The 16,039-nt window shown below is 40.0% G+C and overlaps 1 protein-coding gene across 1 annotated transcript in view; it reads right to left on the bottom strand.

The window, feature by feature from the left end:
- Positions 1-11,725: 11,725 nt before the first annotated feature.
- LOC105854557 (endogenous retrovirus group K member 19 Pol protein-like) overlaps positions 11,726-16,039 on the bottom strand; it is a 9,593-nt gene continuing 5,279 nt past the window's right edge. The window contains 1 exon segment of the mRNA XM_012734437.1: positions 11,726-12,691. Within this exon segment, the coding sequence (XP_012589891.1) occupies positions 11,726-12,691 (966 nt within the window).

Below are 16,039 nucleotides of genomic sequence, written 5' to 3' on the forward strand. Positions count from 1 at the left end.
GGGTGATTTGGTGATGGGAAACCCGTGGGGATTACAATTGAGATGAAAAAAAAAATGTGCAAAATGATGTAAAAATAAACTTTTTAATAAAAAAAAAAGAAAACACTTCCTTTTATCTTGGAATCTTCTTTAGTTTCTTTGACGGTCTTTTGTCACCTTTTTCTTCTTACCTAGAAAGTTAGCTACATTTACTGCCTCCATTTCCTTACTTTCTATTCACCTCTACTATTACAATAGGTAATAGTACACATCTTTTTTTGCTAGGAACACTAATTATTTACAAATGCAGTGAATACTTCTCAGCCCAGTGAATACTGACCAGGGTTCACTGCCACATATGATGGTGTTGATTGCTTTGGTTTACTTTAATTTTTTTGCTCACTTGACTTCCAGACACAAGTACATTCTCCTTATTCTTTTCCTTCCTCATTAGCCTTTCATTTATGTAACTTTCATGAAATTTTCTTATACCTACCTCTTAAATGTTTGTGTTCTCCCATTTTTCTGTCTATGGACTATTTCTTTACTTCTAGCTCAATGGGTGATTTCAAGTCTATATTGTTAGTTCAGACCTTCTTCCTGATATCTGTTTGATCAGAAGATTCAACTACCTGGATCTCACCATAGCAATTACAATGTATTTTGTCCAAAACTGATATCATCACCTTTCCTGCTAATAATGTGTTCTTATTAGAACACATGGGAATCAAAAAAATACTCACCAAAAGGTAGCTTCATTATTATCTCACAATAATTTTATTTTCTTGCAGAAATAGACAAGTTAATGGATTATAACCAATTTGTGTGAATTATGCATCAACTGCTATACATTTTCCTGAAAAAAAAAAAGGGCTGCATATATAAACCAAAAAAGAATAATATTTCCTACTCAAATGGAAGATGCATATGAACAGGGATATGTTGGTTTATATCAGTGCTACATGTCAGTGCTTAGACTAATACCTGGAAAATAGTAACCCCTAAAGAGGTGAATTAATCTTTCATCTTCTGCTTAAGGAATCTTTAAGAATTCTATAAGCTTGTAGCATATTACATATACATCTATCTCCTGAATATGTGTGGTTTTGATTCCGAAATAAGGCTAAATGAAATTATAGTTGTCTTTCACTCAGGTTTTTGTTTAAATAAGAAGTATAGATTTTATATTGTACAATGGGTTTTTACATTTAATATTCTGTTTTCATAAAAAATATATTTGTATCAAAGTGAATCAAATTTTTTAATTTTTATATCTAAAAGCTATTTCAATACTTATACTTTTTCAATTTATTAATTTTTAATTGAGGTAGCATGTAGATACTCTCATCAGGTATTGCCACCATATTACACTTGCCATCAAATCACCTATAGTCTATAACATAGTCCATTATGCTTCCTTCCTTCTTTATTCTTACCCCTGCCTTACCCCCTCAGCACTAAATGATTTAGTCTGCTTTCAAGGGTTAGTTTTTAAGCTTGTGTTTCTCTGACTGTTACTTTTATTACTCCATATTCCAAATATTAGTGACACCATCTGGTATGTATCTTTGACTTTCTGACTTTGCTTAGCATTTACCTTCCAGCTTTTTCCATGTAGCTACAAATGGCCTAAGTTTTATCATTTTGATCACTGCATATTGCATTGCACACACACACATCTTAATCCACTCATATGTTTTGGGGTATTTGGGTTGTTTCTATAATTTATATATAGTAAACAGTGCTGTGAAAACATGGGATTTAAAGTTTCCTTTTGAATTAGTGTTTCTGAATTTTGGGGAGAGATGCTTGGAATGGGATTACTTGGTGATAGGACAGATCTATTTGTAATGTTCTGAAACATCTCCATACCACATTCCATAATTGCTTAACCAGTCTGTATACCCACCAGCAGTGAAGGAGGGTTCCCTTTTCTCCACATCTTCACCAGCTCTTGTGCTTTCTGTTCTTTCATGGACCATTCTTACAGGTGTTAGATGATATCTCACCTTATTTCTTCCCATGGGAGGTAAATAAAAAGGATAAGAGGGGACACAAATACTTCTCTCTATCTATCTCCAGTCAGTTGATAAGTTATTTTTCCAGTAGTTCACATGTCTGTGATAGGCAGAATTCCTCTGTGATTTGCTTCCAGTCCCTGAGTGAAAAAATACTTCCATTTCAAGGAAAAGATTGGAACTATTATAGATACTACTAGATCTCATCTGGCACTGTATTCAATAGTGAATAAAGAATATGGAAAACCATTTGCTTTGTCTCTCAAACCAGAAACTTGGAAGTAGCCATAAATTCTTTTGCCCACTTACCCCCATTTAATGAAGTTAATAAACCATGTTGATACTATTTCTTAAAAATAGCTTGTACCCATCTTTCCCTTATATTTTGCAGTGGTATCAATTTTTCCTTAGTTTTTATCATTGTTTATAGACTTATTTCAATTACTTTCTTATTGATTTGCTGGTTTTCTTTCTTATCTCTCCTCCAAACCATGTTGCACACTGCTTTTTTTTTTTTACACTTTATTCCAATGGCTATTGAATACATTTTGAGCTACATTAATACTCTTTATAAGTTCTTCTTTAGCTTTATCTACTAACATTGTCTGAATTCCACGTTATGAGCAGAAATATAGTATATATAGAAATATATAATATTTGCAATTCTTCTTTAATGAGCATCCTCTTAATTCTGGTAACTTCTTTTCCCACCAACTCCATTCCAATGTTACTGTAGCTTTCATGTTTTATGGCCCCTTGGCCACAGATGATCAATCTGAGTCTATCATAGTCACTCCTTAGAAATTTGGAATCTAGACTAAGAGATTTCAACCCAATCTGAGTGCTTTGTTATGCTGAGTAGTGTCACTTCAGAGTTACCAGCAACAGCCACTTTTTCCTATATAGTCTGGGAATGAAGAAAAAAAAAAGCTGATCTGTTATGAAAGATGGAACAGACACACAGAGAGATACAGATGTGAGAAAAGGACACTCTAGATAACAGTTGAGTTCCTGACTACATTTTATTTCTTGAAGATTAACTGCCTTATTGTACTTCTGTTCTACAAGACACTCCTCCCTCATTATGCTACAATGCTTCAATTGTTGCTCAAGTTATTTTGAATCAAATTTTTCCTCTTTGTAAAATAAATAATAATAATAAGGTCCTCCCTGGTGGCTCAGCGAGTTAAAGCACAGCACTGAGAAGCTAAAGCCACTTCAGCATGAGTGTGATCCCTGCCTGCCTCAGAGGTGATCCACATGGCGTGGCAGACCTATCCTGACCCCCAGTTGCTTCCCTCAACAGTGTACTTCGCTGATCTGCCTGTTATGTTCCCCACTTCTGTCTCTGGTGAGTCATCTCACGGCCCCTGCACCTCTGGCCTGTACCCCAGCTCTATATGCACAAATAAATAAATCTTTAAAATAATAATAATAACGCTCGTCATATTGTATCATTTACATTTCCGTGTCAGCTTATTCTTTTACATTTAACATAAAACTATAGCTACCTCCATATTTATTTTGCGTGAATAATTCTTACTTTAGCAGAGAACAATAAAACAAAGAACCTCTACCTATAATAAACAGGCATTTCCCTTTCTACACTGCCCTTACCTCAGTTCTCCCCAAGAAAAGAGAATACTGATTCTATACATCATGTGGTATGATGATGATTGGGTCAGATTTAATAGCTGGTAGGGTCATTAATAGAAATTAAGGCCCTTTCCTTTGCATGGCCCTTCCTTTCCTATTACTTCTGGTTCTTTCTTGGAAATACTATAAGAGGACCAGAGTGTCTCTTCTTCTCTAAGCATACTTGTATTAAGTCATATACCTAAGCCTTATGATTGACCAGAGAGCAGTAACATTTGGATTTAAGTTAGGGAACAGCAGAACTACTAGGGTTCAAGAAAGCCATATTTCAACACTTTCTTAGCCCTTTACAATACAGACTATTGGTGCAGCACAATATATTTAGTAATCACAATTTTATCTGATATTAAGGGGAAAATAGAGTCCTCCCTGGCAGTGCAATGGGTTAAAGCACAACACTATGAAGCTACTGCAGCCACTGCAGCACCAGTTCGATTCCCGGCCAGGTAATTAATCCACATGGCATAGCAGACCTTTCCCGACCCGCCTTCTGCCCACCTCAGCAGTGTATTTCAGTACATCTGCCTGTTTTGCTCCCTACTCTGTCTCTGGTGAATCATCTCACCCCTGGCAACTCTGGTCTGTTCCCCAATTCTGTACGCATAAGTAAAAAATCATTTTTTAAAAAAGAGGGAAAATAGATGCTGTTCTTGGGGAGATGTAAGCTGAAGAGACAACTTCACTTCTACTAAAGGTAGACTGTAATGCATAGTTTCACATGGTTTAAGGAACATTCTTATGACCAGACAGAAGAAGAAAGCTTAGATAGAATTTTGGTGCATATGTTTTCAGGCACTGATGGAAATGGGGGTATCTTTCTCCCCTCACCCCCACCCAACCCTTTTTCATGTTTAGCTGAATACTGGCATATTTTCTGCAATTTAGGTCATATCCTGTTGTGACTAAAAACTTAATGGTAGAAAACCAATTGTTACCATTGAGATGAACAAAGCCATCAGAAATTTAAAAAACTGAGGTAAAACAATATTGCTGTGGATCCATGTTTGCTAAGTGTCAGATATAGCAATATAGTTCATAAATATTTTAGATCCCACAAGGATTTAAAAAAATAGATATGGAAATTCACCTAATCTCTTGATAGACTATTTCTCTCAGTTGAATTTTCTTTTTGTTTAATAAGTTATAGACACTGAAAAATTGGCATAATTTGAAAGACATGCAAATGAAGTTCAAGTACAGATTTTGGCTTTGCTGTCCACCATCTAGTTTTTTGTTTTCCAAGCAAGAGAGCTACTTATGTTCTCATGGAAACAGTTTTTTTTTTTTTTTCATTTTTTTCCCTTACAGTCGTGATAAGCATTTGGTCCTACATTTTATGAGTCCAGGACTAGAATCTAAAAACAAACAAACAAAAAAGAAACCAAAGGAAGACTTGAAGTTGTATAAGTCCAACTTCAGAAGTGTTAGAAATGTTGTAATAATTCCAATGAATTGGAGCAAAGAAGTCTGAAGCTGCTAAAAGAAACCAAATTCCATGAAACATCTGGGTGACAACTCTTCTTGCTACATGAAATAAAAATAAGCAACTTAGGTGAAGATAATTTTTTGCTTTAATTTATTTGGGAATTTAATCTCAACAAATGAATTGTGTTTCCACATAGTCCTCTATCTTTGCATAAATTTAATATCAGAGGGTTTCGTATTTTTCAAATGTAGGGCATTATTTTGCCTTACCTAGGCAATGCTACCATGTAGTACTCACTGAACTAAATTTGACAAATTGTAGATAAGCATAAATAGAGATGGGAAATAAAATAGCAGATGAATATAGATCAGGGAGATGGGATCAAAAATGAAGGAGAACTACCCAAATGTTTTGAGTCTTCTCCCATTAGAAGTAGGGAGTGATTAACATCCTTGCTGACCATCTTCTTGGCTCTTAAGAATAAGGATAAGAGAGAATAAAATGTAGAGAACTGTAAGAGGAGAGGATCTCCAGGTCCCTCTCCTCACATCAGAAAAATCTCTAATAGGTGGTTTGTATACCCTTTACTATCCATTTCTTAGCTCTTCCTAACCTTGAGAGAACAGAAAACTAATAGATTAGATCACAAAATTCTGCTTCCTGGGTCACTTTTATCTGTGGTAAGATTTTGTTCTCAAGCTATTCCTTTCTCTATTCTATTGGAATTGTCAAAGTTATTTCTCTTCAGCTAAGTTTGTTGTGCATTAAAGCTGACAAAGTGGTGGAAATATTTTTATTCATGCTTTAGTGGGGAGGTAGTTGTAAGATTGAGGTGGCCAGGGCAAGGCTGGGGTGGGAACCTTGAATTTGGGACTGTTATTGTCTGAAGTTAAGGAGCCTCCTAAATTCTGGGAACTGCCTGCCTTATGAGAACTGATAAGCATTATTGATTGATCATTTCTTTTAAAAGCAAAGCGATGAACATGCCCTATAAAAGCTAACCGTTGTTCCCCAGCAGGGTGCAATTTCTCAGAACCCCGTGGGGGTTGATGAACCTCATCCAGGAGTGCAATAAAGTTACGGCCTGTCAGAAACTTTGCCTGGCTCTTCATTTCTTTACCGCCCTGAACCTTTCATGTTGGTGCCCAGAAAGGCAACATCCCCTGGCGCTGGAGATGTCTTCCCATTCCAGGGAAACCTGTTCCTCCATTGCAAATGCTGCACCTAACACCAATCACAGTCCTGGGGTAAGTCTCTTCCTGGACCCTCCTTTCAGGGAGGCTCTCTGTCCCTGACTGTCTGACCCTTCCTGGACCTTACTGGTCAGCTGTTCCCAGCTGTCCTACAAATTGCAGGCTCACGTCAGTCAATCCCCTGATCTTCCATGGAGGTGACAAAGATGCTTGTCGCCGCAAGGTGTCCTAATCCAGCATTAAACAGTAAGTGGAGATGTCCCTCTCTGTTTAACTGCCCAGGCCAGTCTGAGTTTGTGAGACACTGAACTCTAACACTGCGTTTCTGATGGGATTGGCTTCAGATTTACAGGACACTGTTCTTCTGTGTCTAATTGCCACTGGAATGGATCGTTTGGACTAGTCATGGGGACTGTCGATTCCAAGCCTGATTCTGCCACCTCTTTGGGATGACTTCTTTCTCTTCTGGGTTCTTTGGGAACTAAAACTGACATTCAGCCTAAGTGCCTCATTTTTTTTTTTTTTTACTGCAACACAGTATAATTATTTAGATAATGTCTCCTGATGGCCCAGAAAATGGCACATTTGACTTTTCAGTCTTTACTGACCTCAACAACTTCTGTCAAAACAATGGGAAATGGTCAGAGATTCCTTATTTTCCAGGCTTTCTTTTATTTGCATGCCTGTCCCTCCCTCCTTAAGGCCTATCATGCCTTCCAAGTTCTTCTCACCTGTGAGACTCCTCCATTTAACCCTTCTGATTCCTGTTCTTCTGACACAAATCTGCCTCTCCTCTGGATTCTTCATTTTCCTTCTCAAATCTCCCAGACTCCCTGTCATTGACACCTTCAGCATCTCAACACCCTCCACCACACACCCAGACCCTATTCTTCCTCCTTTGGCTCTGACCAGCCCACCAGGAACACAACCTCAACCTCAGCCCACAGTGCTCTAAGATCTCACATCTGAATCCCCTTTCTCACCTCCAAGTCATCATACGGGCTCACAAAACCGACCCCTCCTCCACCCTCTCAGAGAGGTTGTGGGGGCTGAAGGGGTGGTCAGTGTTCATGTGTCCTTCACTCTAATTGATCTCTCTCAGTTTGAAAAGGCCTCAGCTCTTTTGATTTTGCCAATACAGCTACAAGTGGTTTAAGATCTCTTATTTCCAAGCCATTTTTACTGTCTGTTCCTCAACTTCACTTCTCAAATCCTGTTCTACCTTCCGAATCCTCTTAGCATGCAACTGTAAATGAGCTCATTCCATTCCTCTCTGACAACATCCATCAATCCTTGTCTCCTCCTCTTGAGGACTTATCTCTCTCTTCTGTCTTCTTGACAGCCATGTTCCTCCCATATCACCCTCTGCTCACTCCTTTCAGACTGCTGTATAGCATGTGGAAGCACAGACCTGAGGGTAAAAATACAGAGATTGGGCCCATTGTAATCTCAGGTCCCTTTATGATTCTACATATTATCCAAAATCAGCAGCAAACAGGCCACTCCACAAAGGAATGAGCCCCTTCCAAAGAGAAAAGGACTGTGCCTGTGCAGTCTCTACACTGGCATGGGGAGACTAGCAGTCTCCTGCCCATCTGTGACTATGCAGGAGCTTCTTTTCACCAGTTCTCTCCCTCTGCAGGGCAGCAGCTTCCTGCCTGCCTGTGACCTGTTTCATGTACGGACTTCTTTTCACTGACCTCCCTCAGCAGAGGAAACTTTCCTCAAGCCACTAGCCTGCAACTGCTCAGGGGCTTCTCAGCAAACCTGCGCCTTTCTGGGCAGCTATTCCTGCCCACTTATGTCTATACAATTGTCTCTTACTTCTCTGTCTTTTTCTCTAATAAACCTGATCTTTAAATATAACTAACATCTCTGTCACTTGGGAACTTGTCGCCTGCCCCTGAAAGGGGAGCTCTGGGGAAACATTTCCCAGAGTGAACCCAAAGACCCTGCACTCCAAACCCACTCTAAAAAAACACATCACTGGGGACATTTTGTTAAAATTTGAAACATAAAGTAACTTCACATGGTATTATTTAGCACACAGTAAACAAATAACAAGTGTGTATTAGATGAATGCATATAGGATTAAATACAAACTCGTCAGTGTTAAATTCAAGGTCTCCTGGAATCTGAAGCCAATCTAACTCTACAAAAAATTAGATACATCTCTAACTTTCTTTTTCCCACCTCCACCCCCATATATGAACCTTATGCTCCAGATACCTTGGCCCATTCACCGGTTCTGTTGTATAGGTTCTGTGCCCTCTCCTTCAAAGCCCATACCTGTTGGAGACTAGCTCCAACTTTTGAGGTGTCTGGAGGCAGCACAGGCAGGACCCTAAGATGGGAAGGCATCGACGAGCAGAGATTCCAAAAGGGGAGACAGGAGCAGGTGCGAGGAAGACATGGGAGTCAGGATAGGGTGCAAGTCTTCCTGCTATCCCTTCAGCAGGTCTTTATACTGTGTAGCAAGTAGTTAATTGTGATAATGCATAGGGTAAGTTAATGAGATATCTCCATAAAACATTCTCAAGGACAAGGGGGAAAAGCATTCTTCTCTTAACAATTTATGGTATAATAGATTATACGTTTTGTGATAGTTACCATGTATACAGCTGTCTAGATATCACTCAGAGGAAGAGGGGTCTGGGAAAGAGTGAGCTTGTTAGCAAAAGGTTGTTAAGGGTCTTGGGGTAGTAATAAATTGTGTTAGCAGTGTTAGCAGTGATTGTCTAAACAAAAGCTAGTGGCTAATTTAAGGCTAGCAGAGAGAGTAGTCAGTGCTTGTTTTAAAAAGGAGTAAATTAAGAGAAAGTTGTACAGTTGTATATCAAACAACACCTGTGTAGTCAAGGTTAAAATTTGTCCATTATGCCCTGGGAGCCTTATCTGAGATTTGCTTTTTTATTTAAAGAAACCAAGGAAGCTTCCCAGGAGTTTTTTATGTCCTGGGGTCTTATTTCTCCTGGGGCTTGCCTTTTGTCTCAGGAGACAGAGGAATTTCTCCTCCTGGGGCAGCTTGCCTGAACCAGGCAGCCGCCTGTGTGGCTAAGACAATCCAGTTATAAACTGAATGTTGCTCAGAATATTTTTATATTATGTTTATACAAAAAGGGAGGTCATAACATAAGTTAGCAGTGGACAGTCTGATTTTTCAGAACTTATCCCGATCCACCCGGAATCTGTCAGATGATGGACGTTGCATAACTTGTGTCATTTCCCCCTTTTTTGTTTTGAAATCAAAGCTGAAATGCCTTTAATTCGACATGGGTCTTTCTGAGGGCTGTGAAGAGCGCTTGGACAAGGGCTGGAAATATACACAGGAGAGAGAGGATGATTAGGAGGGAAATGCCAAAATTAATCAAGGAGGGGAGTGAGAATCAAGCAGTTGTAGAGGTGTAATGTTGGAGAGCAGAGAGAAAAGAGTCAGCAACTTCAGCAGGAAAGGCAGCAGGAGTGTAGGAAAGGCTGATAACTTTAATTTCATCCTGTAAGGAAGACATGTCAAGGGAAACATCAGTATTATTCCATACACCAAGCAAATGATTTTTAACATTTTTCCATGGAACAGAAGAGGAGTTATACTGATGGGGAGTAACACAGATCCACTTAAAATCAATATGACAGCGAGTAGTAAGGTGAGTTTTAATGTGTTGGATCTGGTTACCAATATAAATAACCATCTCCTCTAGAACATTAATTCGAGCTTCAAACTTTTTATCAATGTGCTCTTGAAAAGCGAGAGCCTGGGAAACATCATGAGAGAGGTCATTAACATGATGGGCTGTATGGACTTGTTGCACAAGGGCAGTGGTAGAAACTGCTACAGAGGCAATTATGGAAATCAAGGCGGTAATGCCCAGAATGAGCGCAGCTACAAAACGTTTTGGACGTCTCAGGCCATCATTGATGAGCTGGAGAGCGCGGGTGCCTGAGTCATCATACCACTGGCCTTTGAGTTGGACAGGCAGGACTACGTAGGGAGGTTGATGGATGATCATAAAAGTAGTCGTGCCCACGGAAAGGTCCAGGCAGTTGGTAAGGCGGTAGCCGAGACAGGTGATGCTGTAGGTCTTGTGGATGTGGAGAATCTGGCGACTGCCAGTCATCTGAATCAGCAGAGTGTAGGGAAGTCCGACACAGGCTCTGACAAAGGAAATGTTTTTGGGGGCATGGGGACGAATAAGAGAAGTAGATGCTGATGCTGCAAATAAACGATAAAGTTCAGTATGAATCACAATACCATGACGGGTGGAAAAGAGGAAGGAAGGAGCAACCCAGCCATAGCTATACCAACGAGAGAGAATTTCATTACAAGGGGCAAAGGAATTATTCCAATGGTATATAGTTCCAGAAATCAATTTGTCCCAGAAGTTGGTGGGATTCGGTGGGCCAGACAGCTTGATTGTAGCTGCACCTGCTGCTGAAGGATCAAAAATATATGTTGAGTTATTGATAGGGGCTAGATGCAAGCCTGCAGGGTAAAAGGCACAAGAGTGCCAGAGAGGGTATCCATCTCGGTGGTCAATGTGATCCCAGACTTGTCTTATTTCTGGAACTGAAATGTCAGTGTAATTAGGAAAGGAAGTTGGGGACAAGGTCACTACCAGGTCCTGGTAGTTGGAGGGCCCGATGGTCAGCATCTGTAGGACCCACAATTGATGGTGCCATGAGCTCTTGCTGAAGTCGTAGATGGGAGAGTCAGTTAGAAAGGTGTGATAATTAAGGGGAAGGCATCCTTCCTGTAAAGGGGTAGAATGGTGATGCATAATGGAGAAGCATAAGGGCATAGAATCTATACCACCGTGGAAGGAAAAGTTAGAGCTGGTTTCATGTTTGAGGAAGGAATCTGAATCACCTCCAAGAAGGTTAGAGAAATTAGTAAACACTCGAAGGGGTGAAAGAGAGTTCCATGGAGTAGGGTGCAGTATAGGAGGATCAGGAATGTAGGTCCAGTACTGAGATGCGAGGGTAATGGGTACTTGCCAAGTGAGAATAGCGATCATAGCCAGTAGGAGATTCTCCGTGGATGGCGGTACCCCTTGTCTTTCCAATTGAGAGGCTTGACAGCTCAGGTTTTTAACCTGACCCCAGTTGGAATATTTCCCCAAGGGCCCTCATGATGGGAGGTGGGGGCAGGGGGGGGCCACTGATTCTGAAGAGGGTGTGTGGTGGTCGCTATCCTCCTTCTGCAGGTAGAGGCGGCGAAAGGTTGGAGCCAAAATCGCATCCGGGTTGCAGCATTCATCTTCTGGGTGATCCGTGTGTTTGCAGCGGCGAGGAGCTGTCCTAGGCGGTGACTGGTTTGAGTTGTCGTGGGGGGACATAATGACGAATCAATCTGTCAGGAACCTAGATGGGCGAATCTAAGTCCTGTGGGAAAATACAATCATAGCCTCTCCCTGTTGTAAGGAGTGGATCTGGCCCCTTCCAGGTTCCCGTTAAAACTAGAGGTTTTGGCTCTGAGCACACCTCAGGCTTCCAATGTCTTTCCATAGGGGAGGTCCCTGAGGCATCACAATTGAGAAAATTGAGAACAAAAAGAGCATGGTTAAGGATGTGATGGGGAGAGCTGTATTTGAAATCAGATGTAATTTTAAGATTTGGGATTTTAAAGTCTGATGAGCTCTCTCAACGATGGCCTGGCCTTGTGGGTTATAAGGAATTCCCATAGTATGGGGAATTCTAAAGGAAGCACAAAAATTTTTTTTGAAGGCAGTTCTATATACTGGTGCATTGTCAGTTTTTAAGGCACAGGGCTTTCCAGCATAAGCAAAACATGACATTAAGTGTTGAAAAACATCTTTAAAGGCTTCGCCAGGCCTTGCAGTGGCCATGATCAGATGTGAGTATGTATCAATAGAAACATGGACAAAGCTGAGTTTTCCAAAGCTGGAAACATGAGTAACGTCCATTTGCCACAAGTCATTTTGCCTAAGTCCCCTGGGATTGACTCCCATAGGAAGTGAAGGCTGGGTGGTGGGACAGGCTGCACATCTCTTAATAATTTCTCGAGCAGTTTCACGGGTCAAATGGAATTGTCACCGCAGGGAGGAGGAGTTTTGATGATGCAGTGCATGGTCTGCAGTAGTCTCCTGTGCCATAAAGGCAGCATCTTTAGTGAGTAAGTCAGCAAGTTCATTTCCCTGGGCTAGGGGTCCGGGTAACTTAGAATGACCCCGAATGTGGCCGACATACACATTGTGTTTTCTCTGTCTTAGCAAGGACTGGAGTTCTAAAAGGCGGGCAGCTATAGTAGTCTTACTGTCAGCAATGACAACAGTCTCAATATCAGGAAACAGTCTGGCTATATACTGCGAGTCAGTGAAAAGGTTAAAGGACTGATCGCGTAGCTTGTTAAAGACCTCAATGACCGCAAACAGCTCAGTCTTTTGGGCGGACGTTTCACCAGTCTGTACCGAGATTGTTTGCCATCAATAATGTAGGCAGCTAGTCCATTTGAAGACCCATCCATAAAAACCAGAGAGGCTGGATGAGGTAAAGGGGAAGAACTAACAACTTTGTGAAAAATAAAGGCATGTTCCTTTAAGAAGTGCAGCAAAGGGTCAGGGGAAGGTGAAACTTGATATCCCCCATAAAGGACTGAGTAGCAACCTGCCAATTGTCATCAAATTGTAACAGCACATCAAGCTGTTCCTTATTGTAGGTTATTATAAGAGATTGAAATTTTCGTCCGAAAAGTTCCAGACTTCTCCTACAGCCCTTGACAATTAATGAAGTCACTAATGATGGATAAGCACAAACAAACCTTTTTGTGGTAGAAGGAAGGTGCAGCCACTCTAGTGGGCCCTGTTGCCATAATACCGCAATCAGGGTGTGAGCCATAGGCAGGATTACAAGATCCAGGTTTTAGTGTAATCAAGCCTGTGTAGCTGTTGTTTGTTAATAGCGGTGTTAATTTTTTCAAGAGCCTTCTTTGCCTAGGACATCTAGGATCCACACTGCCTCTCAGAATGAGAAACAGAGGCCAAAGATCATCATTTGTAAGCCTGAAATAGGGTCGAGTCCAGTTAATATCTCCTAACAATTTTTGGAAATCATTTAGTTTTTTTTTTTTTTTTTAAAGATTTGTTTATTTATTCATACAGAACTGGGTACAGGCCAGAGACGCGGAGGGTGAGAGGATTCACCAGAGACAGAGTGGGGAGCAGAACAGACAGATCTACGAAGTACACTGCTGAGGGCAGCAGCGGGCGGGCCAGGAGAGGTCTGTCTCGCCATGTGGTCACCTCCGGGGCAGGCAGGGATTGAACTCATGCGGAAGTGGCTTTAGCCTCCCAGTGCAGTGCTTTAACCCTCTGCGCCACCAGGGAGGGCCTCATTTAGTTTTTTAAAGCGTCAACCCTCAACTGTAAATGCTGGGGAGTTATCAAATTAGTGTGAATTACACGTCCAGTCCCAGATAATTGATTGGCGGTGAAGTCTGGATTTTCTCAGGGGCTATAACTAGCCCAAAGTCTAACAAGCAGGAAGTCAATGCATGAAGAGACTCATTTAGTAAGGCATATAGCGAGTGACTAATTAAAATGTGGGAATGTCTCCCTAAATCTTAGTAAAGCCTGATCTACAAATTTTTGACACAAGGTGGGACTATTTCTCATTCCCTCTGGTAGTACCTTCCACTACTGAAACCTCTGATATGGGTGCTGAAGATTAGGTGACAGAACGCTAAAGGCAAATCTTTTTCGATCTTGTGAGGCCAAAGGGATGGTGAAAAAACAGTCCTGGAGGTCTATTACAGTAACTGGGTCCCCTTTAGGGACTGCAATGGGAGATGGCAGCCTTGTCTGGAGGCTCCCCATTGTTTCCATGATAACATTAATAGTCCATAAATCTTGTAACAATCTCCATTTACCAGATTATTATTAGTTATTATTATTATTTTATGGCTCCTTATTGTAGGACAATGATTAATATACATACATAAAAATAAGATTTTATACATGTTTTAGAAAAGCAATGTTAACAGTTGTGTTTATGTCAAAGAATTACCTCTTATTTTATTATTTTTAAGTGACAATGTTTCCTTTTTAGTTTTTATTTTATTATATATGTTAAATTTATATATATATATATTATTTATTTATTTTTTAATGAGAGAAATTCTGTGGAGTGTCTCAGGAGCTCTACTGAGGTTCCACAAAATTTCCTTTAATGAACCAAGTGATGAGTTACCAAATTATATTTTAATTTAGGATTTTGGGAAGCTTTGTCACAAAAACAAGCAAAAATAACAGTAATGACGATATTGACAGTTAAACCATAGCCTTTTAGTTATTTTTACTTAAAAACTAAAAAAAAAAATTAAACCTTAATTAGTTAAAACCTTTATTTATCTGACATTATTAACCCAAGTAAGAGACAAAAATTATACCTGTTTTAAAACAAGTCAGTTATTATAAAAATTACATTTTTGTTTGCTTATAATATTTATAGGTACCATTTAAACCAATTTAGAACACCTCGAGGCCAAGACAATTAACATAAACAAAAGACATACAGACATGTAACATATAGACGCAGACAGTTTTTGTTGTTACTCCACGTGGAATCCTGTGTAACTGCAGTTTTAATTATATAGGCCAGAATGATAAAAATAGTAATAAAAATAAAAACAGAAAAAAAGGAATAAAAGGAAAAATTTTAAAGAAATATCAAAATTAAGACTGAAGGCCTTCTTATAAAAAAATACTGTTAGCATAATTGCACAATGTCACTGTTACATTTTTAAATTTTCTTAAAGGAAGGAGACTGGTTAGAGCATATTTGAGCATATTCATCATTTTAGGATTTTCTTTTTCTTTTTTTCTTCTTGTTTTGTTTTGGGGTCAACTCATTCCTTACTTTTTTGATGATTTTTTTTTTTTTTACGTTTTATTATCAGCCTGATTTATGTCCACTGGATTTGCCACAAAAGCCTCAGAATTAGGTTTGCGTAAAAGAAGAGTGGTTTTATTTGAGGCAACATTATGAATCTCTTTCAGTCTTTTATTAATAGCTTGTGGCTCTGGTACAGGATCTAGGATATATTTCAAGAGTCTCCACAAGGTAAATGCTGTAACAGGCACATTGTCAGGCCCATGGTGGGTGTAATACAGCTTCATCTTTCCCATTTTTTTCTAAGCTTTTGTATCTAAGCTCCGGTTTTCATGGAGCCAAGGACAACACATTTTTACAAAGTCTAAAAAGGCTATCAACTGGGAATGAATTGACTTAATATTACGCTTATCAAGAGTATGCTTAACAACAAAAAGGCATCTTTTCTTGGACTGATTTTGACTCATAGAAAAGATTACTTTATAAGTTCTGTGATTCCTGCCTTTCCTAACTCCTGTATTCCTTCACAGAGGGGAGCGCGCAATCCCTAGGCTAGGCAGAATCCTAGCCTTCCTGAGGAGAGAGAGAGAAAAAACTTACCTTAAGATTCCTTTTGGGATTCCTCTTGAAGCCCCACGTTTAAGGGCGCCATATGTCAGAGACTAGCTCCAATTTTTGAGGTGTCTGGAGGCAGCACAGGCAGGACCCTAAGATGGGAAGGCATCGATGAGCAGAGATTCCAAAAGGGGAGACAGGAGCAGGTGCGAGGAAGACATGGGAGTCAGGATAGGGTGCAAGTCTTCCTGCTATCCCTTCAACAGGTCTTTATTTATACTGTGTAGCAAGTAGTTAATTGTGATAATGCATAGGGTAAGTTAATGAGATATCTCCATAAAACATTCTCAAGGACAAGGGGGAAAAGC

This window comes from Condylura cristata, unplaced genomic scaffold (genome assembly GCF_000260355.1).
Source record: "Condylura cristata isolate star-nosed mole 26May11 unplaced genomic scaffold, ConCri1.0 scaffold00056, whole genome shotgun sequence".
In the NCBI taxonomy this organism is placed as follows: domain Eukaryota; kingdom Metazoa; phylum Chordata; class Mammalia; order Eulipotyphla; family Talpidae; genus Condylura; species Condylura cristata.